Source organism: Lutra lutra, chromosome 16 (assembly GCF_902655055.1).
Source record: "Lutra lutra chromosome 16, mLutLut1.2, whole genome shotgun sequence".
In the NCBI taxonomy this organism is placed as follows: Eukaryota; Metazoa; Chordata; class Mammalia; order Carnivora; family Mustelidae; genus Lutra; species Lutra lutra.
In genome coordinates, this window is record NC_062293.1 from 3,324,825 (window position 1) to 3,350,782 (window position 25,958).

At 58.7% G+C, this 25,958-nt stretch overlaps 1 protein-coding gene across 6 annotated transcripts in view; it reads left to right on the plus strand.

Moving 5' to 3' along the window:
* CYTH1 (cytohesin 1) overlaps positions 1 to 8,761 on the plus strand; it is a 79,177-nt gene extending 70,416 nt beyond the window's left edge. For 4 of the 6 annotated variants that reach the window (XM_047706506.1, XM_047706504.1, XM_047706505.1 and 1 more), the window contains 4 exons: positions 320 to 398; positions 3,295 to 3,366; positions 3,961 to 4,115; positions 6,942 to 8,761. In XM_047706506.1, coding sequence (XP_047562462.1) covers positions 320 to 398; positions 3,295 to 3,366; positions 3,961 to 4,115; positions 6,942 to 7,020 — 385 coding nt within the window. In that variant the 3' untranslated portion in view covers positions 7,021 to 8,761. Of the gene's footprint in view, positions 1 to 319; positions 399 to 3,294; positions 3,367 to 3,960; positions 4,120 to 6,941 lie in introns of those variants that run through there. The other 2 variants (XM_047706502.1, XM_047706503.1) reach the window with 2 other exon arrangements.
* Positions 8,762 to 25,958: the final 17,197 nt, after the last annotated feature.

Here is a 25,958-nt window from a genome sequence, read left to right on the forward strand (position 1 = left end):
CAGCCTGGCCAGACATGCACCGCGTGTCCTCGCCTGGGGCCCTCCCCTACGCCATGCTCTCATCCCACTCTCCTGAGCTCATCTCCAGGCGCCACCTGACTTGCTTGCTCTGCCTGTTCCCACAGACTTTCACTCTGTGAAAGGTGCTTCTGTTTTGGCTCTGTGTCTTGTTACTGATGTAAATCTTGCCATGGTCTCCGTGTCCTCTGGGTGCCCTGCCCCTCGCTTCCTGTTCCCTCATGCTCTCTGAGGGCTCCGTGTTACGGAGCCTGTATGGGCCGGTTGGCTCCTGTCTGACGTGCACCTCTATTTGCTCTGCAGGTGGCAGGGTCAAGACTTGGAAAAGACGCTGGTTTATTCTGACCGACAACTGCCTTTACTACTTTGAATACACGACGGTGAGCATCTGCTGGTCCACCGCGGACTGGGGGTGGGTCAGGCCTCTGTGTTGCACGACTCCAGTCAGGTGTGGTTAGGGGTGGCCCTGGGGAGGGCTGGCAGGAGACCTGAGGTAAAGAGGAAGAGTTGGGACAGGCCCCAGAGTTGGGGGCCCTGAGGATGGTGGGGACCGACCTCTAGCTCTGGCCCGGGGCAGGAGAAGGCAGCGGTCCTGCGTCGCACACGGCATTAGGATGAGGCTGAGAGCTGGGCTAGAAACTGGGAACGTGGTCAGGTGCCAAGAAGGAATCTGTGGCCCCTTGAAAGGGGGATGAAAATCACCGCGTGGAGAATTCAGGTTTTCCGGATTCGGGAGAAGCAGCCCAGGAGGGAAAGATGTAATAGAGGAGGAGGAAGTGAAATGAAGCGGGAGAAGTCGGGAATTACCTGGAGTCTGAAGTTTTCTTCGTCTGTGGAAGTTCTGTGGGTTTTCAGAGGGGACGGAAGTGTGATGCAGATAGATACGTGTATAGATACCTGTAAGTCTTTTTCGTAGTAAGACATGGTGAGAATGAAACTGAGAAAGTAAGACGTTTATCAGCGCTCCCTCTGGTGCAGCGCCCAGCATGCCTGGCCGGCTGGGCTCCCACTGGCCACCCAGCTGTCCCCCTATCCCCTCCCATGTGTCCGTCCTGCTTGGCCGCGGGGGCCTTGTGTCCTGACATAGGTCTTCACTGAGTAAAGGTCATGGATCCCGCAGGATCGTGGAGATCTGGAAAAGTCGTGTCTGACACGTGTAGAGCACGGTGGGACTTGTGTGCTAGCGGAAGCCCCGGATGCGAGTTTGGGAGGAACCAGGACCCTGGCACGTGCCTGGGTGAGGCGGCCGTCCTCCATGCCGACACCATGTGAACGGAGCTTCTCATGCAGGGAGTGGGAATTGGCCGATGAGGGCGTCAGCTGCCCTCAAGGGCTGCCTGTTGGACCAGTCAGTGATTTTCTCACTTCTTCACCCCAGGGCACATTCCTTTTTATACCCGCTACCCCCGCCTGGCCCGTGGTTTGCCTTTTTTCTCAAAGACATCTGGACAGTGGCATCCTAGCCTCTTTGGGATTTTTTTTCACTGTTCTTTGGAGTAAAATGGAACAAAACACTGGCGTCTACGCAGTGTGCCCTGAGTTCTGGAGCGGGCCCGGGGTGATGCGTGAGAGTCCCGAATGCCGTGGTTCTTCACGGTGCAGACTGCGGGGGCATCGCCCGAGTCCCACTCCCACTTCAGCAGCGGCCAGCATTGTGTCAGGCCACAGACATCAGAGGATGTGTCTCTGCAGACGCAGGGGCCTCCGAGTTGAGACGGTGGCCGAGCTTCCACTCAAAATCTCCTGACACAGTGCGGGAAATCTGGGGTCAGGAAGTGGGGGGTGGCAGCCGGGGAAGGCAGAGTGACCTCCGCCTAGTGCAGCGCAGCGACTGAGAGCAGGGACAGAGGCCGTGGCTTGGGGCCCTGAGCGGAGGGGCCCTTCCTCACAGAGCCCCGCCACCTCCCTGTTTCCCTGAGTCTGGGAGACGCAAACGGAGTAGGATTTTCTCCTTCTTCCTATCGGTGAGCAGTAAAGCATGCTGCTGGGTAGGAGCTGGTGAAACGGGTGCGTGAGGAAGCGGGCCTCACTCCCCGCAGTGGCCGTGGGGCCCCGGACTGTGCAGTCGGTGGGAGAGCCGTCCACAGGGAGCGCGCCCGCGAGCAGCCCGCCCACCCCCACGCGGACGTCTGGGGTCCCAGCAGAGAGCCAGGGCACGGCGAGTGTCTGAGATGGCCCTGGCCTCCGCTCCCTGCTCTCTCCTGAGACCCTGGAAGGGGCCAGACAGAGCGTGATGTGTAGACTGTACCTGACGGACGGTTACGTAATAAGTAAAAACTATAAGGAGTGAACAGGTGACCCAGGACTAAAATCACCGTCATAGAGGAAGGTTTGAGACCATCACAGAGATCGTATCTGGAAAAGACAAGTCTGTGAACAATTAGGGGAGACGTAAGCAGTTGTGCAGGACAGAGAAAGATGGTCCCAGTGCTGCGTCCCGGCACCTGCGTGTTCAGAGATGCCATTGATGACGGGGCTGTTCCCCGAAAAGGAAGAGGGACCTGCGTCTGCGGAAGGAGAGAGCGCAGGGCCACGGGGACTCAGTGCCAAGGCTTAGCCCAGCTACGCCATGACCTTGGAATGACCTTGGGCTGGCAGGTGGCGGGATGTCCCGGGGGTAGGTGTGAAGTCTGTGCCTGCGGCGACCTTCACTGACATGGGACACTCGGCGGGGGGCGGGCATGGGGAGAGGGCCTGGCAAGGCTGTTCTGTTGCGGACAGGAGTGGAGCTGCCCCTACGTGGAGTTGTCAGGAAGGCAGTTTCTCGTTGAAGAGCCTCCTGTCTGGCGAGGGGGACCAACGGGGCAGGAGGTCGTGAGGTCACACACACCACCCTCCCGGGCTCTGCCGGCACGGAGCAGGGCATCTGGCCCGAGCCCGGGGCTTTCTGGGGTTGCCGGCCCCGGACCAGAGGCTGAAGAGATGCACACGGGATCCAGGCAGAGAGGCGAGGGGGCTTTCTGGGTGAGAGAGGCGGGCGTGCTCCTTGCTTGAGGGCCTCCCTCGGGCTCTTCCGGGACACGTGCCGTCTTTCGGGACACTTGCTGAGTCTCCCCTGGGAGTTCTCCTTGCAGAGGCCCCTGGTCACAGGGATTCGTGTACCCAGACGCTCCCTGGCCCTCTTCTGATTTTAGAACATAGGGTGTGGGCCCTGGCGCTGATGTGTGGGCTCAGGGAGAAGAGCGGAAGGGCCCGGGTGACATGTGGGTGAGGAATGCGATGGGCTGCGTGCCCCGACCCAGCAGTGACGTTGTTCTGTCTGCAACTGTTCTCCAGGACAAGGAGCCCCGTGGGATCATCCCTTTAGAGAATCTGAGTATCCGGGAGGTAGAGGACTCCAAAAAGCCAGTAAGTATCTGGGGTACGGGGGGAGCAGAAGGGAGTGGGGTAGTGGTTCTTTGAAAAAGACAGAAATTGCCAAGATTTACTTGAAACTGAAAGTAGTCTCATCCCTCTAATTTGGTCTGACTTTAAAATTCTCGTTAGTGTTCAAGCCAGAGATGAGGCTGTGCGTGACCTCTTTGTTCTGTCCACGTGCTTCAGTGTCACGTGTGGACAGTCCCGCGGGGGATGGAATTGTCCCTCCTTACAAGGCCGCAGCAGGCACTCCGGCTGGGCCGCTCGAGTTGGGACCTCCGGACGCCTTACAGACGCCCTCCCGTTTGTGTGGGGCGCGCCAGGGCGCCAGGGTGGGCTCCAGAGAGCACGCGTTCTCGGTGTGTTGGGAGTGGAGCGGACGGACGCGAGGCTGGAGTGTTTGCTGAGGAGGCTGGCGACACACCCCCTCGGGCTCCGTTTGCCGCCGCGAGGCTCTCACAGGAGACGTGTGCCCGTGCTCTGTGGAGGGCAGAGCGGGAGCCTGCGGCGGGGAGAAGCGCGCTTTGTTCTTGGTCAGCAGCTGCCTCGGATCTCTGACACCCCGTCCTCTCCTGTGATTCTCAGAACTGCTTTGAGCTTTACATCCCCGACAATAAAGACCAAGTCATCAAAGCCTGCAAGACAGAGGCTGACGGGCGGGTGGTGGAAGGGAACCACACTGTGTACCGAATCTCGGCCCCGACGCCGGAGGAGAAGGAGGAGTGGATCAAATGCATCAAGTAGGTGACTTGCGCGGCGTGGGTGTGCTTCCCCCAATGGGCGCTGCCGGCTCGCACACAACCGCTCCGGCCGCTGCATGCGCCCCCCGCCCCACTCCAGGGCCCGCGAGGGAGAGCCTTGGGGCAGAGTCTGACCGGGCTTCCAGACTGCTTTCCAGCGGACCCCACACGTGTGGCTGCGCAGCACGTTTGCGAGCACGCCTGGGTCTGGGCTTCCCGCAGTGGCCTTCGTGGGTCCTTTCTAGGCAGTGGAGCCGTCTGTTCACCTGGTCGGCCCGCGTCTTGGGAGGCAGGCATCACGGCCAGGGCGGCAGCTCCGTGGAGATAGCAGTCTTAATGTTTTATCATTTCCGGGGAGACTTGTCCCACTGACAGGTGAGGAAGCTACCCAGAGTCCCATGGCCACGCTCTGGGGTCACGGAATAGACCCCCCACCCTTGACCACTGTCCGTGGGGAGGCTGAGGGTCTGAGCGCGGGGGGAGGAGGGTTCTTAGGCTTCCTCGGGTATAGACAGAGCCGCGACACACAGGGCTCGGCTGAGCTGCACAGCGTGAGGGTGATGACGGGCTACAGCTGTCCTCTCCCTTCCTGGGACTTCCACGAAGCCTGTCCACATGGCCGTCGCACCCCGTGGGCGTGGCGTGGCTGCTTGTCTTGGTGGCAGTTTGTTCTGAGAGTGTGTGACTTCCCCAGAGGCCAGGAGGCCACCCTGACTGAGTGATCCGAGGCCCTGCGGACCCCCCACTCCCTGGGACGGTCATGCTCCTGCCACGGCCACAGCCTGCTCCTGAGGGGGAACGCTCGAGTTTGGGGTGTGTTTTGGTATCGCTGCTGAAGCCGCTGCAGGGTCTGGCCAGGGTTAAATAGCAGACGGGGGACTGAAGAAGGACGCGTGGGGGACTCCTGGCAGTCTGCTTGGAAGTCCTGGCCTGAAGAGACGGGCCGGGGTCAGGCTGCCCAGTGCTGAGTTCCCTCTGATGCGGGCACCTGCCTGGCCTCCTGCCACACCCTGGGCCTCCCCGGAGATGGGCACCCCTCCTGCCCCTTCGGTGGGATGGGGATAACTGCTGGGACATTTTGGGGTGAGGCGGGGTCGTGGGGTGACCCCGGCAGCTCCCCTCCTCGATGTGAGCTCTCTGACCCTCACCCGTAGACGAGGCAGCCCAGTGTCCCGGAGTCAGTACCAGCGATGAGACTGCAGAGCCCGCACGCGTGATGGGCCATGGGCGACATGTGGACACGCTGACTCGCTCTGTTGTGCGTGGAAACCGGTACCACATCGCGTGGTAACTAATGAATTTAAATGAAAACGTTAGGGCCATGAGCCGAGGTCTGGGCAGAGGAGTGGCCGTGCCCGGGGCGTCCCAGCCGGTGAGTGACCCTCCGTCACGGGTCCTACTCTCCATTTCTATGGTGCATTTTTAAAAAAAACACTTACTCCTGTGTCCTTGTGAAGTGTATCTTTAGCATGTGGTTCGAAGGAAGGGATGTAAGTTCTCAGGTCGGGTGACCAGCTGGTGTCGCGATAGCTGGCCAAGTGGCGTTAGGCGCCCGTGTGTGCTGGTTACTTTCTGGGCCCCGCTGGGTCTCACCGCAGTGACATGGGGTGGTGACGGCTGCCCCCGCGCGCTGTTCTGCGGTTTGTCTGCGACTGTGTGTTCTGTCCGTCACGGGGTCTGACTCCTGCAGCCAGAGACACCAAGTGTCCTGGAGAGTCACATTTGGAATCGTCCCATCTTTAGTGCAGGTGTGCGCCGTCCCCTGGGGCTGGCTCAGTCCTGCTGGGGCCCGGGGCGGGATTCGCACACCGTGTTTGTGCGCTCCGGGGACCAGCGCCTCGCCCGTCAGTGCGGCCCGCGAAGCATGGCCGTCCCCGTTTCACAGATGAGGCTCTGAGGCGCAGCAAGGCTGGTGACCCGTCCGGAGTGATGGAGGTAGCACCTGTCTTCAGCCTGAGCCTCGCGACTCAGCAAGACGCACCCCTGACCGCCGTGTGGCGAGCGGCGCCTCCATGTCCTTGGCTCCCGACACTGAAACTGAGGCCTTTGTGGCAAGGTCCCCTGGGATGCGTGCCAGGGACTGTTGGTTCTAGCTGCCCCAGGGAGCTGTGGAGACCCTTGTCGGGGACACGTCACCCCTGGTGATAGGCCACAGTCTGTTTGCCAGGCCTGTCATTTACCTGGTCAGGCACGGAGCCCATGGTCAACGGGGCTCACGGCACCATGTGCTGGACGGTTGGGAAGGACAGGTGCACGGGGGTGGTCCTGCTGTCATTGTCATGTGTTGGGGTCTCCGGGCCAGTGCCAGGGCACACGCAGGCTCCCTCCCTGCCAGGCTGTGGATGCAGAGCAGGCCTGGCCAGCCGCACCCCGAGGCCCCGTGACTGTGTGGACGGTCTTCGTTATCGGGCTGGTGCATCTGGGAATCGGAAGTTGCCTGGCTCCGACTGTGGCAGCCATCAGAGTGGCACGTGTCAGGCCGCCGTGGGCCACGATTGCGTGGTGCTCGCTGTCGTGGACTGAAGTAGCACACTGTCTTTCTGGACTGGCGTCCAGTAAGAGTGTGTAGTACTGTGTTCCGAAGCCGAAGCCCACCATTAGGTGGAAACGGGCAGTGAACAGTCCAGAGTGACCTTGTTGCACGTACCGTGGGTCCCAAAGCTTGTCCCGGAAGTCACGCACGGACGTGCTGAAGGTTGATGCCGCTGACATGGCCTTGGCAGTCAGGTGGCAGGGGACACAAGGGCCACTGGCAAGCGCCTGCCCGGGGTGGTCTCCCGGCTCTGTTCCTCAGTCTGTTCTGTTTTCTCCCCTCTGTGTGTCCAGAGCAGCCATCAGCAGGGACCCTTTCTACGAGATGCTGGCAGCGCGGAAGAAGAAGGTCTCCTCCACGAAGAGACACTGAGTCTGCCCAGCGAGCGGCGCCAGCGTGCGAGGCGTGCAAGGCCCCAGGTTCTTCCTCCCATCACCCCCACAGACATGGGGGGCTGGACTGCTGGACAGGGCTGTCTCCTGCTGGGCATCGCCCTGAGTTCCTAGAGACTGGCTTCAGCTTTGCCATTTGTTTTTAAGTGGGAGAAGGGGAGGAGTTTGCAGGGGGACGGGGATCTGACGCCCATCAGGCGTGGGGTTGGGAGCCTTTCTCTCTCCAAAGAACGGGGCCCCTGTCAGCATGTCACCTCCTTGCAAGTCTCCTGCTCGGCAGGTGTGACGGCAGAGCTCGAAGCCAACTGTTTACCTCTCGTTATCTCCCTGTGGAGCGGCCTTCCGCCCTGCGCCGTGAACACACGTTGTCGGTATATTATTCTATGTTCGGAGAAAAGTGGGATGGAAGAGAAGCCACGTACTATAAAGATATATTTTTGTTTTTTAAAGAGAGAAAAAGCTAAAGTCGAGCGGTCAGAGGCGTTCTGCCTGGGCCGGGGTGGGAGCCCCCGGTAGCCGCTGGCGGGAGCCGGCTTCTCGGCAGCCGGAGGTCAAGGGCGGTGGACATGGGTGAGGCTGGGCCCCAGGGGCCAGCGGTGGGGCTGGTGTTTCTCCGTCCCGGGTGCTGGGGACGCTGAGGGAAGAGAATCGCTGGGCTTTCCCGTTTCTCCTCTTTCTGAGCTCCGTCTCGTGGGGCTTCCAAATGCCAAGTCAGCATTTTCCCTTGAGCTAAGTACCCAGTAACCAAAACTGTGAGGAAGGCGGTCCCCGAGGGCTGTCTCCTCCTCCTCCTCCCCCAGAGCTATGGTCCTCGTTTTAGAGGAAGGAGCGGGTCTTACCTGATCACCTTAGGTCTTCAGCTTTTTCTGCCTCAACTCTGGCCCCAGCCTGGACTACTGTCACCCATTGGGGGGGGGCACTAGAGGGGAGGGGGGCCTTCATCTGCCCGGCGGGGGCAGACGGAGCGCGAGGGGGACAAGGCCTGGCTCACGTCCTTCCTCCCCCGACGGCCTAACTTACGGTGTGGAGGGAGCCACGAAACGCAGCGTCCTCCTGCCGTCCTCTCAGGGACTCTTGGGGCCGCTCCCGCCACTCATCCAGGCCGGCGCCGGTGCAGGCCTGGCAGGGGCTGGCTCAGGCCATCCCAGTGCCACCGCGTCCCCTGGGACCAGGCAGCGCACACACCCCCTCTTGGAGGAAGGCGAAGAGCTGCTGGTCTCCTCGGGCAGCGGGACCCCGGCTCCTCCGGCTCCATTAGGGCAGGCGGGCCTCTCTGGACATGGCCTTTGTGAAAGGGCGTGATTGGGGGTGCTGGCAGGGGGACTCTCAGGGCCCCCCTCCTACAGGTCCTCCCTAGAGCAGCTGCAGGCGTGCTCGTGCTGGAGCTCGTAAGGGGACCGGAGGGTGTCCGGGCCTGCCTGCCCCCACCGGCCGCGCCCCTGCCCTGGTTCCCGCACAGCCTGAGGGGCACCAGATCAGTGTTAGTCTATTTACCTGACTGTAAATATCCGTGTATAGTTTCTCTCCTTTTAGATTATTTTGTATTTGTTTTAAAAAAGTTTTGTCAAAATATAAAATACAAAGAAATGACTGAAAGTTGTTGACAGGGTTTTAAAAAAAATTATAATTATTATTCCAGTTGTTTTCGTTCCTCTGGTTTTTTTGCGTTGTAAACTGGCGCCAAGGAGCCGCAGCAAATAAAGTCCGGATCTGCCCCCGCACCCCCGCGCTCTGTGGCCTCTTTCCTCCGCGGCAGCCTGGGAGCAGGACGGTCCTGCCTGGCGGCTAGCGGCCCAGCCTGTCCTGCGGGCGCGGGGACATCCTCAGGGAGTGGCTCTGTCTTCCTCTGAGGAGACGCGGGGACCAGCAGCTGCCCCGGGCCGTGCGGAGAGGAGCGGAGCGGCAAACTCTGGCTGCGCTGAGCTCCAGGGAGGTGCCTTCCCCCGCGGGATTTCGGCACGTCTGTCTCCAGGGGAGCCCGCGGGACACCCGCGAGGAGTTGAGTGCGCTCGCCCTTGAAGGCAGGGTGCACGGCCCGACCACGGGGCGATGGACGAGTCCGGGCCCGACCCTGAAGCAGCAGCGAGCTCCCATCCTTGCGGCTTGCCGGCGTGGGTCGCGTGGCCGTTGGCGTTGCCTCCTGCAGGCCTCCTTGATTCGGGAGGTGTCCGGAGCACGTAGCTTTCTGAAATCTGTCCCTGTGAACGGCATCTCAGAAACCAGCGTCCTTTGTGTGCTGTGGGCCAGCACTGCCCTTTCCCATCGATTCTGGACTGCTGGCCCACAGCCCAGCCCTCCCTCCCCGTCCTCACTGCGTTCCTGCAGAGCACAAAGGGGCGGGCTGTCTCTGCCCGGCTGTCCCCCGGCCCCCTCTTGCCCCGGGAGCCCTCCCATCTGCCTGCTCCCTGTGATCCTGGCCCAGGCATCCCACCGTCAGGGAGCTTCTAGACCCTCACCCCGCGCTCCCTACCGGCACCCCGGGTGCCCTACACTGATTTTCTCATCTGTCTGGAAAGGAACACTCTGTTGTACAGCTTGCCGCGTTTCCCAAAATCACTGAATTTTGATTGCACAGGGGTCTGTCTCCGCCCAGGCTGAGTCCACGGGAGCCCTTCTCCGGGCTCGTGCCCCAGTGCAGGGAAGGAGGGGTGCTTGGTCCTACACACACAGATCGAAGGTTCAGAGAGCCGGGTGAACTTAGAGCCCTGCCCCAGGACCCCGCTGGACAGGCTTCTCTGGCACTGGCTGGTCTTACCCGAGACTGTCCATCCCCTAGGCCTGTGTCTCCAAGGGCCACAGCCTCCAGGACAGCGCGAGACGGGACCCAAAACCCTTCCAGTGCAGTGAAAACATCTCAATTCCAATGTCCAGTCCAGTCCCCCATGACCCCTGTCTGAAGCCACCAGGGCCGGAGTGTCCTGCTGGCCTCTCTCTGAAAAGCCGCCAGGACCCTTCGCTGGGCTTGCTTCTGCCTGTGGGATTTGGGGGAGGGTCTGACTGCCACTCTGGGAGCCCTTGTGTTTCTCTCTTCATCTTGGCTGCCAGGAAGCCCACAGAGTCAGAGGCAGAAGGGCCTGTGACTCAGTCCTTCTCTGTACTTGCTCTGCTTTGTACTGATGTTTCTATAAGTAGATTTCATTGTTTAGAGCAGTTTTGGGGATGACAGTGCTGTCGAAGGGAAGGTACAGAGATTTCCCGTTTGCCTCTTGCCGCGATCTGCACGGCCTCCCCTCCCGTCGGCGTCCTGGTCGGAGGGCCCATGTGCCACGACTGCTGCGTCCACACAGACAGCAGCACCCGGAGTCCACAGGGTGTGCCTGGGTCACTTGGCGCATTCGCTCGAGGGCTCTAAACAGACACAATCACCTGTATGCGTCATTACAGTGTCCTGCCCCAAACATCGTGTGCCACTCCTGTCCCTCCCTCCCTCCCTGCTTCCTGTTTCCTCCCGGACTTCTGCTGTCCCCTAGCTCCGCCTCTCCCAGCACATCACGCCGCTGGAATCCTACAGTCTGTAGCCTGTACGTTCCCTTTTAATCACACTTTGACCCTTTAACTTTTTAAATAAATTTTTGGAGAGTGAGTGAGAGAGGACACAAGCAAGGGGAGTGGGGGGAAGCCAGAGGGAGAGGGAGACCGAGGATCTTAAGCAGGCTCCACGCCCAGCGCGGAGCCCAACATGGGACTCGGTCTTACAACCCTGAGAAGGTGACCTGAGTCGAAATCAAGAGTGAGATGCTTAACCGACTGAGCCACCCGGGTACCCCTCTCCCTTATTCTATTATTACTATAATGTAAATCTGAATTTATCAACTTGTTTTCCTTTTTTTGAAGAGGAAATTTTATGAATAAAATAAGAACAAAAACTTCAAAAAACTGCGAAGATCTTGGGTCTAGTACTGAGCCTACTACACACTAGCTTTTGTGTTCTTAGGAGTTGTGGGATCTTGGGGATTCTTCTTCCTCTTTTTTTTTTTTTTTTAAGATTTTATTTATTTGACAGAGAGAGACAGAGAGGGAACATAAGCAGGGGGAGTGGGTGAGGGAGAAGCAGGCTTCCCACAGAGCAGGGAGCTCGAAGCAGGGCTCGATCCCAGGGTCCTGGGATCGTGACCTGAGCCAAAGGCAGAGGCTTAACGACTGAGCCACCCAGGGGCCTCCATGTGATTATTCTTAAAGGAGAGTAGAACAGCGTACCATGGAGTAGATGGTACTGGTGGGGTCCCGGGTGATGTCCTGGGGGAAGATGTGGCATTTGGTGGTCTGCAGGAACAGGTCGGCCTCTCACAGGACAAGACGAGCAGCCTGGGAACTTAGACCCGACCGTCCAGCTCTTCCCGCCGTGGGTTCATCTTCCTGAGATGATCTGACAGGGCAGAATAATCCTTTTCCAAATTACCCTGGGAGCAATCGTCTCATTGTCAAATCCTGTCCCGTCTGCCTTCCTAGATTTTGAAGGAAACCCTGTGGTTGGGGCCAGCAGCCTCCGAAAACCACTGGGCACCTGCCAGAGAATGGCTTCTCTTGAGTGGACGATGGGGAGCTAGGATGACAGGTTTCCTAACTGTCATGAAAATGACGATGTGTTTTCACATCTGCAGACCAGGCAGTGTCACAGGGCTGGCGACCCCCGGCTCTCCCGGGGAGCGTGTCCTTTGGTTGCCCTGCTGTCGCGAGGCCAGGCCTCTGCCCCTGGGGCTGGCCCGGGTGCCTGCCACCAGAGGGCCGACCCCAGCCTCGGATGCGGGGCACCCCCGTGCGGCTTCAGCCCCCACCTCGCTGGACGGCTGGCTGCAGGCGTGCTCGGCGCTGTACCTGGAACCCGCGTGCCTCCGCCCGGCTTGCCGGGTGTCCGCAGAGGGGCTGTTGGAAACAAAGCAGGCGTCTCTCTAACGAGGCCGCCCCGTGTCGACGGGGTCACAGGAGGGCAGCCTTGCCGTCAGCAGACACACAGACCTGACGGCATCAGGGGACACATTTGGGGGTGTGGTGCCACCGGTGAGGACAGCGCCCCAGCTCCTGCAGGAGCACCGGGCGTTCCGTCATCCCTCTTTGCCGCCTGAGCTCGCTGGTCCCGGAGGCATGACCTCACCTGTCTGCAGACTTGCTCATCTCCTCGTCTGAGAATCAGGCTGAAACCTTTCGCTCTCTGAGTGGGGTAGAGCTGCCTCTCCCTGCTGAGACCGCCGACCTGGACACATCAGCCCTCCCGCTGTCGTAACTGTCCTCTCTTCACTGGGGCGGAGGGAAACCGCGTCTGGAAAAAGTCTGTGTGTCTGCACCACCGAGAACCTCCAGGAAAGCAGGTCTAGTCGTTTGTGAGCCGCAGGCCCCCCGCGAAGCTAACCTGAGCTACAGATGATCTCTGGGAAATTACACAGAAAGCCCTGAGTGCCCGGTGCTGAGCCCCTGTGCAGGCTCTGGGGTGAGCATCCCCGGTCTCTGCCGACGGGTGACCCCCAGGGGCCCTTCTGGGACGGGAACCCAGGAGCCCTGCGTTTCAGGCCAAGTCAAGTTTGCCTGCTCCGTCTGGGTGTGGTCCCTGCGCGATATTCGTCTGCTCGGACCAGTGTAGCAAAATCACAGACGGGGCGGCTGAAACCGCAGAAACGTCTTCCTCCCGGTCCCGAGGGCTGGGAAGTCCAGTGTTCAGGGAGGCCCTCCAGCTTCTCACGGTGTCCTCACAGGACAGGGGAGGCGGAGGGGCTGGAGGAAGCAAGCTCTCCGGGGCCTTCTGCCCGTTTCCCGGGAGAACCCCACCCCCAGCACGGTTGGCAGAGAGACGTTAGACGTGACCTTGAGAGGAGGCATTGCCAAAGTGAGTCTCGACAAATGTGTCAGAGACTAGCTGGGCCCGTGGCTGCTTCCGTCCGCGGGATTAACCTGGAGGAGTTCAGAGCTCCCGAGACGGCAGTCCCGTCCCCAGGCCATGGTTCGATGCCACTGCCTCGTGTCAGCCAAGCCCACCCACACCCGACAGGCGTTTGCCCGTTAACAGCTGCTAACACCACAGGGTCGTGCGGCGCCGCTGGACTCGGACGCCAAGTGTCTGAGCTCTGCGTGCCTTCTTCCGAGGGGTGTCGGCGCAGGAGAAGGACGGGCTCCTTCGGTGAGTCCTTAGCAGGCACCAAGCCTCCTGGGCAATGGCGCGCCGGCCTGCCGTGGGGTGCACGCCGACCCCGGGCGCTGGGCGGGCCCCGCGGGGTGTCGGTGGAGACTGGGGGACGCACCCGCCTGAGATGCAGGTGCACCGTGGGCCCAGAATCTGGAGAGCCTCTCGACACGGAAGTTAGGGTCGTGTGCGGAGGACACGGGGGCACTTCCTGTTGACCCTGGGTTGAAATATCAGTGAGCAGTTAGCGCAAGTCAGCCCCATTTCTCGGAGGCAAACAGTTCCCGGGGAGCAGAGCCCAAACAGCCTTTGTACGTTCACAGGTGAGCACAGATTCCGGGCAGACCGGATGTGCCCACGGGCAAATGTCGGTATTTGCTGGTACCTGTGTTAACCTTGTTCAACTTCCCGGTGCTTCTGACTTGACCTTCAGCTTGTGACTCAAGGCTCGGGACTGGAAATGCCCACGGACGGGAGAATATTCTATTGAGAGTGTGTCCAAAAAATTTTCCACCTCCTACCTCCACACAGAACATTTCATTTATGACACTTCCAGGTCCCCCCACCTCCTGCCCCTGCCCTGGACACACACGCACCGAGCATCCTCCGTGTCAGACAGTTTGCCTCTGTCCTGACCCCCTCTCCCTGGAGACAGAGCCCACCAGTCAAGGGCTCCATCCCACGAGACTGCCCCGCACGGCAGATGCAAGTAGGACGTCCCCGGGTAACCCCCAGCTTCTGTCTGACGGGGCTCCCTGCTGGGAGTTCCCACGATCCCCCTTCTCGGGTTGATAAATCTGCTAGAGGGGCTCACGGAACTCAGGGAAGCACGCTTGCGGGTTAGAGGACAGGGTATGACAGAGGCCACAGATGAGCAGCCAGAGGAGGAGATACATAGGATAAGCCCCAGGGGGTTCTCAAGGGCAGGAACCTCGGTCCCCGTGGAGGTGGGGTGTGTGACCCTCCCCATATACATGGGTGTGTTCAGTAGCCCGGAAGCTCCCCAAACCCTGTGCTCTTGGGATTTCATGGAGGCTCCCTCACACAGGCCGGATCGATCGCTGGTCCGTTTCCGGCCCCCTCCGCTCTCTGAAGTCCCGAGGTCTGGTCGTGGCTTGCGGTCTCTGGTGACCAGCCCCCATCCCGGAGAAGGTTTCACTCCTACAGGCATGTCTGAGCCCTTGTGAGTTAATTTTATATGTGGGATGAGGTAGGGGCTGAAGGGAGGCCCTCTCAACTGGTCCTGATCTTGGACCAAAGCATTCTGTTCCTCATCCTTAGTTGGGATGACTGACAGCCGCGGAATGTTCAGAGAGGCTCTTCCTCAGATTAAAGGTGTTCATGTGTTTTCCTAGTTTCCTGAGAGTTTTAATCGTGACGAGTGTTGTGTTTCGTCCATGGCTTTTCTGCACAGATGCTGTAGCTCCAGTGGTTTTTCTCTCTTTGTCTATCAATATGGCGGTTCCACTGAGTAACATTTCTAGTGGCCAATCAACTTTGTGTCCCTGGAGTAAAACCCACTGGGTATTGGGTTTTTAAGAATACATTACTGGCTGGGGCGCCTGGGTGGCTCAGTGGGTTAAGCCTCTGCCTTCGGCTCAGGTCATGATCTCAGGTCCTGGGATCGAGCCCCGCATCGGGCTCTCTGCTCGGCTGGGAGCCTGCTTCCTCCTCTCTCTCTGCCTGTCTCTCCGCCTACCTGTGATCTCTGTCTGTCAAATAAATGAATAAAATCTATTAAAAAAAAAAAGAATACATTACTGGATTCAGTATGTTGATATTTTAAGATTTTATTTTTTTATTTGAGAGAGAGAGAGCATGAGTGGGGGTTGGGGACAGACAGAGGCAGAGGGACAAGCAGGCTTCCCACTGAGCAGGGAGCCCGACACGGGGCTTGATCCCAGGACCCCGGGACCATGACCTGAGCCGAAGGCAGACACTTAATGTACCACCCATGTGCCCCCTCAATTGTTAATATTTTGTCAAGGATTGTTTGCACCTGCATTCCTGAGGGGTGTGGTGATATGGTCCTCGGAGCCGTCACACTAGCTTATCAGCTCGGGACAGCGGGGATCCTGTCTTTTGAGGTCATCTCTGGGTTCAGTTCCTAGACAGTGTCTAGCACAGGAAGGGCCCTCGGGACGCGTCTGATGAATAAGTGAATGCAGGACAACGAACCGCAGGTTGGTTTGTGCCAGCCGGGTCCGTGTGAGCAGCTATGAGCACCTGATTCCGTAAGCCGGGAGATTGGGATCGGGCTGCGTGAGTGCAGCGGGGTGGCTGTGCTGAGTCTTCAGGTGGTTCACGCTGTCCAGGTAGAGGTGCTGCGAAGCCGTGGGAGGAAGAAGCAGCACAGGAAGGAGAAAAAGGAGCCAGCTTCTGGGGTGCCACCCCTCTCTTCCTGTCCTTGGCCCATTCCCTTCCACCTGACAGAAGGCTACCTGCCTGCTGAACTCCCTTCCCTACGCTTGGCTCTAGGCAGCTCCGATTCTCCCTCCAACACCTGCGGCTGCGTCGTCCGAGCCCACTTCTAAACAAACCGAACCCGGGCAAATTCCTCTGTGGTTGCAGGACTAGAAGTCAGCTTCCGCGCTAATACCATCGTGACGTAATCCGAGCCCTCTACCGGGACATGGACGTCACTCTGCTACGTGTGGGGCTTTCGTTTGTCCTTTCTTATAAGGAACCATGATTATTATCTACTGATTTCCCACTATGACAACAAATACCTTATTTCTTGAGGTTAAGTAAGCCCGCGACGCTCTTTGACAGCACACATGTGCGTAGTCGGGACACTGGAGTGAGCTAAGAGGCCGGGGGCTCCAGCCAGCACACGGTGCAGACGGGCTCTGCATCCATTCCTCTGGTTGATGCCCGTCTGCCCTGGAGTGGCCAGACCCTGAGGCTGTCGACTGTGGTTCTGGCAGCGGCTTCTCTAACTGCCCAGAGCGACCACCATGTTCTGGGCTCCAGTCCCCCTTGTCACCCTACACGGGAGCCTCCGACGACTTGTGTTCTGTGGCCCCCCGCGCCTGCCCTCCCTCTGCAGTCACTGCTCAGCCCACCGAGACAGCCGTGAAAGTATCCCCAGCCCTCTTGAAACTTTTTATTTCCAGATATTTTCAGACTTGCAGAAAAGTTGCAAGAACGGTACAGAGAATTCCCGCGCGCCTGTCCCCCGCCTCCCGCGCGCCTCTCCCGCGCCTCCCCGCGCGCCTCTCCCCCGCCTCCCCGCACACCTTTCCCCCGCCTCCCCGCTTTTCAATGTTTTTCTACATCTCCTTTGTTTTTTCTGTTCTTAGGTTTTAGACTTCTGATTATAGCTGTTCTTCATTGTGTCTCCAAGTGTCTGAGGACATCTATTTAATCTGGAGGACTTACAGCCTCCTTCTGCCTCATGGCTGATTTGGGGGAGAGAATTCCCATCAACAGAAGTGCTTTGTGTCAGATTTTCTGTTTTCCCCTGAGAAACTTCGTATAGAGTTTCTCTTGGGTTTTTCTAGTCCCAGATCTTTCAGTGGACGGGCTTCCTGATTCAGGAGTTCCCTGATCTTTTAATGTTCCCGGATCCATTTCCAATGAGGGGCAGTTCCCACACAAACAACACTAAGCAATTCGTTTTAGTTCAACCCAGTTCTGACCCCGTCTACCCAAAGATAGCATCAGATTCCACAGGTTAAGGGCCCAGTCCTACAAGATTGTCCCCCATCCCCCAGTTCAGATGTCAGTCGCAAGCACAGCTGAGAGCCTGCGGATTGGCTACGGGTCAGAGCTTCCAATGACCCCCCTCCTTAGGTTGGGTGAATCCCCCAGAGCGGCTCACAGAACTCAGGGAAACACTTATTCCCATTGACTGGTTTATTAAAGGCTCTGATAAGGAATGCAGGTCAAGGGCCAGATGGAGAGAAACTTAAGGTGAGATGTCAGGAAGGGGTGCAGAGTGTCCACGCTCTCTCCAGGGACGCCGCTCTCCCTGTCCCTGCACCCGCCACCAGCCTGGAAGCTCTCTGAACACTGTCCTTTTGGGGTTTTATGGAGGCTTCGTTACACAGGCATGCTCGATTAAACCTCTAGCCCCTCACCCCTCCTGGCATTCAACCCTGTGTTCCCAGTTGGTTCCCCCTGGGAACCAACCCCCATCCTTGGGTGTTTTTCTAAGGAACCTCATTAACATAAACCCAGGTGCGGTAATCGTGGGGTTGGTTGCGAGTAACGAGACGAGACGCAGCCGTGACTCTGATGATGCGTTGCAGTAAATGAGGACAAGAAGCCAGTCATGACCAGGGATGCTCCCCTTGCTCTTCTCACTCAGGAAAGCCCAAGGGCTCTGGGAGTCATGAGCCAGGGACTTCACACAGAGATCCGCTATCTCCAGGTCTGGTAATTCCCCAGTGGTTCATCGCCGTGGTGCTCTGAACGACCAGGGGTTGGACCAGCCTCGGGTGTCTTCGGACGTCACGTCCTCTTTCCGGGGACGATTCTGTCTGTGTTTTGTCTTCCCCCCCGAATCTGCAACACGCCCCAGCCACACGCTTGGCCACCCCGGGGCGCGGCAGCCGGAGCGCCGTTGGAGTGCGACAGTCTGTACGTGGAGGTAATTTGAAGTTTGGTTTTCCCTGCATCTCCCAGTAATCCAGAAGCATGCAGTCCCCGTTCACACTGCTGGTTCATCCTACACTTTGAGGAGGCAGGCCGTTTGGAGACGGTCGGATTGTCCCCCAGACATTCGGAACTTGTGTTTCCCCTCTGGTCTTTCCCTTCTTTCCTAGCTGCCGTTTGGGAAACAGGGGAGCGGGTAGCATGTTGGTGGGTGTGACGTGCCGGGGTGGTCCTGCGGTCCCGGGCGACCAGGCAGGGCTGGGTGGAGCAAAACTAGCTCTCTGCTTGGGCCTTGGGTCTCCAAGCCAGGGCTCTGCTTTGTGGCACATCTGAAAGGTATTCGGACAAAGAGCCCTTTTTTAAAGCCACACGTATCCAGGGCTCATGACTGGCGGGCGTCCCTTGGGATGCTGTCGGGGAGCCCAGCCCGGCTCAGGTGTACCTATCCAAAGCCCCCGCTTTCTGTTTTGATCTGAATGGTTTTCAAACCCCTGTTTGTTGTTGAAGGAGCTCCCAGAGGAACATGTTTCCCATCATGTCCGTGGGACAGGTCAGGCCCCGCGCTGCCGATGCCAGTGTCCTGGGCCGCGAATCCTGAAAACACTGAGCCGCACACTCGTGCTCTGTCCCATACGAGAAATTTCTTCGTTCTTTCTCAGTCTGAGGCAGCCGGCGCTTGCTCTCCGGCCCGACTCCCCTCGCTGGTGCTCTCCGTGCCGTGCGCGCACAGGTGGCCTGTTGCTCTGGATGAGGCAGCCGCCGAGGGCTGTGGTACGCGCCATTCGTTCCATGCAGCCCCGGTGCACCCTGTGCAGACCAGGTCTTCTAGGGGGTAGTGAAGAGTCAAAGACAAAAAGGCTCTGTGTTCTGGGGTTGAATCCCCGGGGCTCTCCGTTTCCCACCGAGCAGATACCTTCCGTTAGCAAAGTGAATCCTTGCTCCGTAAATGCCCGATTGGGCAATGGTCTTCATGGAGGACCCACGTCCTCCCGGCCTCCTCTTCTCTGGCGCCCGGTCTGTGGTGCCTGCTGGGCCCTGCGAGCTTTCTCTCAGGAAAGCCCCAGAATTGGAGGGGGGAGGCCTGGTGGTCCCGAGCCCTACGGCTAAAACCTCTTCCTTCATGCCTTCGTTCTGCAGAGCGGACTCGGGACCTGCTGGACCGGGGAGTCGGGCGCTGGACCCTCCCCTCCAGGCCGCCCCTGCTAGAATGAGGGGGCAGCCCGTGACTTATGAGGCAGTGGCGCTCGGAGGCTGGGGCGGCTGCCCACAGATCCCAGGAAGCTTGCCTTTTCCTAAACTTCCCGAACAGAATAACCTGTGCCAGAGGCTTTCCCTGAGTGGATCTCACTCAGCGTCCTCGGGCTCTGCCAGCCTCAGGGCCGTGCTCCCCTGGGGCTTCTCCTGGCCTCCTGCCTTTTGGCAGGGCTGACCTCAGCCCTCCCATCCCTGGACGATGACATGCCAGCTTTGGCCCTTCCTGCCGCTACCCAGAACTCGGCCAGCCTACCCTGAGGGCCAGCGCCTTGACCTCTGACTACCTGAGTGTGCCCTCCAGAGTGGGGGGGGCAGGCGGAGGCTCCCCCAGCTCAGACATGTACCCAGTATCCCTTGAGAGTGACTCCCAGGGACCTAGAGCAAGTGGCAAGTGGGCTCCCAACTTGGCCTTGCATTCCCACACCTGGATTTGGTCTCGTATGTGGCGGTTCTGGTGGGAGGCTGTCTTGGTGACGGGCTTTCTCTATGTCCCCACCGGGCACGCTCCTGGCGCTACGGCCAGGGCTCTTGGCCTCTCCTGCCTGAGCTCACTTGCTGGGTGTCCCGAATGAGGACGGTTCCTCCCCGTTAAACCACGGTGTTCACCGTATCACTGTAGTGGCTCAGAATGCCTATTTTTAAAAAAGATTTTATTTATTTATTTATTTATTTATTTATTTATATTTATTTATTTGAAAGCAGACGCTTAACGACTAAGCCCCCCGACACCCCTCAAAACGTCTATTGACAGAACATTCGGGTCAGAAGGAGGGAAGATCCAGATATACACGTAGGAAGCAAGGACTCTAGCTGGCGCACGGTGGAGCCAGATACAATGTGGGCAACTCCTTCTTCGTCCTTTTTATTCTAGGAGCTCCCCCCACCCCTGCACAGCACACGTGTGCGCCCACACCGCAAAGCTCAGCTCCTGTTTTAATGGACTTTTTTCTAATCAAGAATCTAATTTTCAGAATTCAGCAGACAATCGTCTTTTCTGAGTTACGCGTTATAGAACCATCACGTGTGAGCCAGCGTGGACCAGAAAGGAGATCTGTTGTACTAGGACGTAGGAGTGGAAAAGACAGCAGTGGAGTGAGCTAAGGGGCGAGTCGGAGGCAACGAGACGCGTTCACACTCAAGAGAAGTAGACCGGGAGCCTCCAGACTCCGCATTCTCGTGACCAGAGCCAGCAGGTGGGTGGGGAGGCAGGGGGCGGGGACATGCCCGTGCAGGTGCTGGGGCCAGAGCCCCTCCGGCATCAGGAGTCATGATGTGAGGACAGTGAAAGTGTGCCGGGCGGACGACCGAGTGAGGAATTAGAGGGACCAGGGTGGTAACTCGCCGGGAACGAGGGAGCACGGTGCCCCGCCACCCGCCCCATGGAAGCTCCAGGTGGGGGACACATGTGTCTGTGGACCACCATGGGCCTCCTGCCCGCCGTGGGCCTTCCTTGGCCATGCGAGCGCGGCGTGGTCGGGAGGCCGTGTCTGGAGAAGCATCATGCTAGAGCTTCAGACGCTCGGCCGGGGAAGGAACCGGCGGGGCCCCGGCGTTCGGTCTTCCTGTTTGTGGTTCCAGCTACGATCTCGTGCCCAGCGTGGATCCGTCGTGCCAGGCGTTGGCTTGTCTCGCTGATCCTTTCCGACCCCTGGCGGTCGGGGGCGGCGGGTTTCCCTGGGGCGGGGAGAGCGGACACACTCGCGCTTGCGGCTTCACTCGCTCCGTGCCGTGTCCTCTCTGTCCCTGTAGTCCGGCTCGGCGCTCGGCTCGTGCGCTGTGCGTCTTGTCTCGCGGTAGGTGTGAGCTGACGGTTCCCAGCCCGCTGTGTGCAAACGCGCTCTTCTATTTCCAGCCCCGCTCCGACGCGCCTCTGACAGGCCCGTTCCTGCTTGGCAACGAGAAAACTAAATTTAACGCAGCTTAACCTGGTAAAGAGTTCCGCGGGGTGTTTTTCTTCGTCATCGCCGGGTTTAAAGCTTCGTGTTTCTCCGGTAAACACCCGGCCCCTTCAGGTGTGAGGGCCGCAGCCTGCCTTCCGGCCCACGCTGCTTTCCAAACCGCGGCAGCCCGCGGCGGCGGGGGGGACAGCGGCAGCTCTCTGTCCCGGCACGCACCCCTGCGGCCCGTCTGGGAAGCCGGCCGGTGCGGTACCGCCCAGGGACGTCTGTGTCCGTGGCTGGCTGCAGCTGGGGGGCGGTGAGGCCTCTCGTCCGATTCTGGGGTTGCGTGGTGACATCTGGCCACATCTGGTGGTCTTCAGGTACCATCCTCCACTAGCCTCCCAGCTGGGGATCCACCCACACATGTGGACGTATGAAATGGACGCGCTGCCCAGCCCCCCTTCTCTGGGGCAACCCGTCGGCATCGGCAGAGTGGTGTAGCCCGTCTCCGGTCCCTTCTGTGGCCTCTCTGGGTCCACAGGAACCTGAGGAATCCCAGTCCCACCTCAGAGCACGGGTGTGGTGGGAGTTGTCTCGGCCAAGCCCTTCTTCACCCCAGTGTGGACATACCTGCGGGTTTGGTTTGGTTTCTCAACCAGTTTCTGGGGGGAGATGCCTCTGCCGATGCCCAGGGCTCTCCAGACTTCAGGGAGGGTGATGTCACAGCAGATGGGGGGCACTCCTTAACCACCTCTTAACCTTCTTAACCACCTTAACCATCCTCAGCGTCCCAGGGTTGCAGCTGCCCCGTCCATCTCTGTCCCCGTGTCCCGTGGCCTTCTCCCGTGTCCGTTTTCTTCCAAGCACGCTGTCTGGGTTAGGGCCCACCCTAATCCGGGAAGATCTCACCTGCACTAATCATATCGGCAGAGACCCTACTTCTAAATAAGGTCTCCCTCCGGGTTTGGGAGCCCAGGAGGGGACCCCATCTGCAGCCCAGGATTGGGGGGAAGGGGGAATCGGGATACATGCTGACGCGGTCCCTGTCTCGGGATCTGTAGGCTCCTCTGTTGACGGGCAGGCAGGCCCAGGGACAGGTGTCAGGTCTGGGGCTCACGCTCCTTAACCTGTCCTCTGGCCTGAGGCAGAAGGTCCACCACAGCCACGACTGTTTCTCAGGCCAGAACATGGTCTTATGGACCTCACTAATCCTGCTAATCCTCCCTCAGGAGAGACTTCCAGAACTTTCTCCCCGTTTGGTGCTTTCTGGTCACAGTCTGCAGTGGAAAACCAGTCAGTGTCCCCTCACCCACTTTCCAGATCCTTTTCCAGGGAAATGTTCGCAGTCTCTCCCCAGAAGGGCCCATCTTACTCTGGTGTGGAACCTGCAGGGCCCCCATGACTCTAGGGGCTCCGGCCAGTGACCGGAAGGACTGCAGTGACTCTGCACTTGTCCCTTTGGATCTCAGCTGCATCGGATGGACATGTAGAGAGTATCTCGGTTTTAAACCCAGCATTACCCTGTTAATACCAGCAAATGCTGCAGATAAACACCTTTAAACCTTTTCTTTTAAATGTTCGTATTGAGGCAAAACTCACATAGCGTGAAACTAACCATTTTATTATTTAAAAAAAATTTTTTTTAAGATTTTATTTATTCATTTGACAGAGAGAGATCACAAGTAGGTAGACAGGCAGAGAGAGAGAGGAGGAAGCAGGCTCCTGGCCAAGCAGAGAGCCCGATGCAGGACTGGATCCCAGGATGCTGGGTTCATGACCTGAGCCGAAGGCAGCGGCTTTAACCCACTGAGCCACCCAGGCGCCCCGAAACTAACCATTTTAAACTGCTCCCGGGCAATTAGAGCATTCATGCTGTTCTGCCACCAGCACCTCTTCGTGGTTCCGGAACGTTCTCATTACCCGGATGGAAAGCCTGGACCCCGCCGGCTCCGGCTTCCTGTCCTCCCCCCGCCTCTGGCCAACCACCAGCTTTCTGCCTCTACGGATTTGCCTCTTCTGGGTGTTTTATGCCAAAAATGGAGTCCTGTAACGTGCGGCCTTTTGTTTCTGGCTTCTCTCCCCCCGCATGACATTGGCGGGGTCCGTCCGTGTCCTAGCAGGTGTCCCTACTTCTTTCCTTCCCGTGGCCGAGCGCCGCCCCGGCGGAGTGCAGAGGCGCGGCTGGGGTACCCAGGCACTCACGCGCGGGCGCTGGGCAGGTCTCACCTGCGGCCGTGGGGAGACAGGCCCCCGTGAACGTGCCGGCACATCTGCTCGCTTCAGCATCTGTTTTCAGTTCACTGGGGCACGTATCTCGGCGGGGGATTTCTGGGTCTTGTGCTAATATTAGGTTTCGCTTCTTAAAGAGCCGCCAAACCATTTTCCATGGGGACCACAACCATTTTCTGCTCCCACAGCCAGTGCACGAGGGCCCCGTTTCCCGTTAACACCTGCTGTTAGCCGTCTTGATTCTGGCCCTCCCGGGGCAAGGTGGTGTCTCACTGGTGGACGGTCTGGTTCCCGCGACGCCTTCACGCTAGGGTTGGACCCGTTGTGAAAGCTGTTGATGCCACACGGTCCCCTTCCTCCCCGGTTGTGACAGAAGAGAGGTAGGTGTTTCCTGCTTCACTGTCCCCCTCCCCAAGTCACTTGGCTCCACAGTGGAGCGGGCGGAGGGTTGGGTTGGGGAGACTGGCAGGATCCGCTCTCAAGGCACAGAGTCCTTACAAAAGACCAGCCCAGGCAAACCCGACAGCAGAAATCACGAGTCCGTGGACTCAAGGTTCCCCTGATTCCTTAGCTTCAAGCGTGGCCACGTTCCAGGTGGAAAATAACCCACTTTCATCCTGAAGACCCAGCTCGTCTCTCCCCCGGAGTTTCACCAGCACTCGTGTTCTCCCGTCCCTGAAAAAGACTCGCACACACAAACTCAGATCTGGAGGAGTCTCCAGATCCCACAACGAGGCCCAGCACGGTCTGTGGACCAAAGTCCCACTCTACCGTCCCGTTTATCCCTGCTTTCATTTCCAAGAGGCCCCAGCACATCGATGTCATCACTGACCCCCTCTCCCAGGTGGAAAGGCCCAGCCAGTTTCCTGCCGAGAGTCGGTATCCCTTCACCGAGGCTCATTCCTTAGGTTTGGAAAGTTGGGGATTTCCGCTGCATTTCATGGTTTAGGTCAAATATCTGAGCATATTCAAAGCAAATGAATAGCTTCGTCCATTGTGATATTCCTCAAGGTAACTTGAATGATCGGGCTCTTGAGGACTGTGGCTGTTTTCGTAAATGGCTCGAGAGGGGTCGAGGCAGGTTGGAAAATGTTGGGGTGAAGACAGGAGTGGCAGGCGCCCTCCACCACGGTAGGTGGGCCAAGTAGAAGGGGGTGGTGACTTGGTTCCTGGGAGCACACAGTGTGGGCTTTTCCAGCACTGTCTCCCGCGCTGGGCTGGCATCCCATTTCCCTGTGAAAGGGCCCTTCTGGCAATCAGCGGCTTGAAAAACCTTCCAATGGGGCAGACATTCCCAGTGTGTCCCTGACGAAGACAGATCCTGGGTCAGAGTCCAACGTTCGTGCATTTGTGCGTGAGACAGAGAAACAGGGTAAGTGTGTTAGATGAGCTAAAATGGAGCACGGAACAAGGACCCCAGGTTCCCACCCTAGCAAGGCTGGGTCACTACCAGCCCCCATAAATGCAGGGAGACACTCTGGGGCATTTTGCCCAGGCTGAAGAGATCGTGCCCAGGCTGTGCTCTCAGGTCACGTGGTTTTAGAACTCAAGCTTCTTCTTCTTCTTCTTTTTTTTAAAAATATTTTATTTATTTATTTGACAGAGAGAGAGAGATCACAAGTAGGCAGAGAGAGAGGGGGAAGCAGGCTCCCTGCTGAGCAGAGAGCCCGATGCAGGGCTCGATCCCAGGACTCTGAGATCCTGACCTAAGCTGAAGGCAGAGGCTTTAACCCACTGAGCCACCCAGGCACCCCAGAAATCAAGCTTCTTAAATGTTCAGTGATTCCAGAGCGGGAACGGGGCCCGGAAAATGTGAGTGAGATGCCCCAGCTGGACAGGGGTGGTTTGACGCCCAGCGTGGTGTCTCACAGATTGAACCACAGATGCCAGAGGTAGAGGTCGTAGGATCTTAGAGGTCATCCAGTTTATTTTCTAAATGGGGAAACTGAGGTACCAAGTAGCGGGACGCCTCTCCCAAGGGCGCTGAGCTGACCTGTGCGGGCTGGTCCCCTGACTCCAGGCTGGTGCTGGATGTCCTCCCCCACATCGGGGGTGTCGAGAAGGAAAAGAAAAGTCACGGATTCCCTTTCTAACTTTCTTGTGTCTTGGAATCTCTTCTCAGGAGGCTGTCGGTGTCCTGTGGCAGGACCCACGGCCCACGCGGAGCTGGAGTAGAGCTGCCGGCCGCACAGTAGAGCTGGGCTCGGGAGAGACTCCGCGGCCAGGAGCTACGGACTGACAGAGGACGCGCTCTAGGTGCGAACCCGTGACCGCGCTGGGCGGCCAAGCAGTGAGAAACTGGGGATTCAGCTTCTCGTTCCTCAAGCGTCCCCTTGGCAGGTGCAGGAGGATGAGTGGAAGCTAGAAGTTTGGGGGATGTTCTGGCCTTCTGACCACACCAAAACCTGGCCCCAGGTCCTGACACACTCTATGTCCACTGAGGTTCGAGCAGAGAAACAGACCCAGGAGCACGTGTGTGTGTGTGTGTGTGTGTGTACGTGTGTGTGTGTGTGTGTGTGTACGTGTGTGTGTGTGTGTGTGTACATGTGTGTGTGACTCGAGATTTATTGCCAGCAGTGGGCTTGCATGGCCGTGGGGGCTGGCGAGGCACGTCTGACATGGTTGGAACGGCTGCTACGAAGGGCAGACTGGACCTTTTGGGTAACGGCCACAGCCGCTGGCCACAGATGGCTTTCTTCCTTCGCAGGAAAACCCCAGCTCCGCTCTGCAGACTCTCAGCTGATTAGGCGAGGCCCACCCGGACGTCCCAGCACCGTGTCCCCACTCAGAGCCAGCGGCCCCTGCGTCAGTGTTTGAGGGCGTCCCTGGGGACTGTGGCTGCCC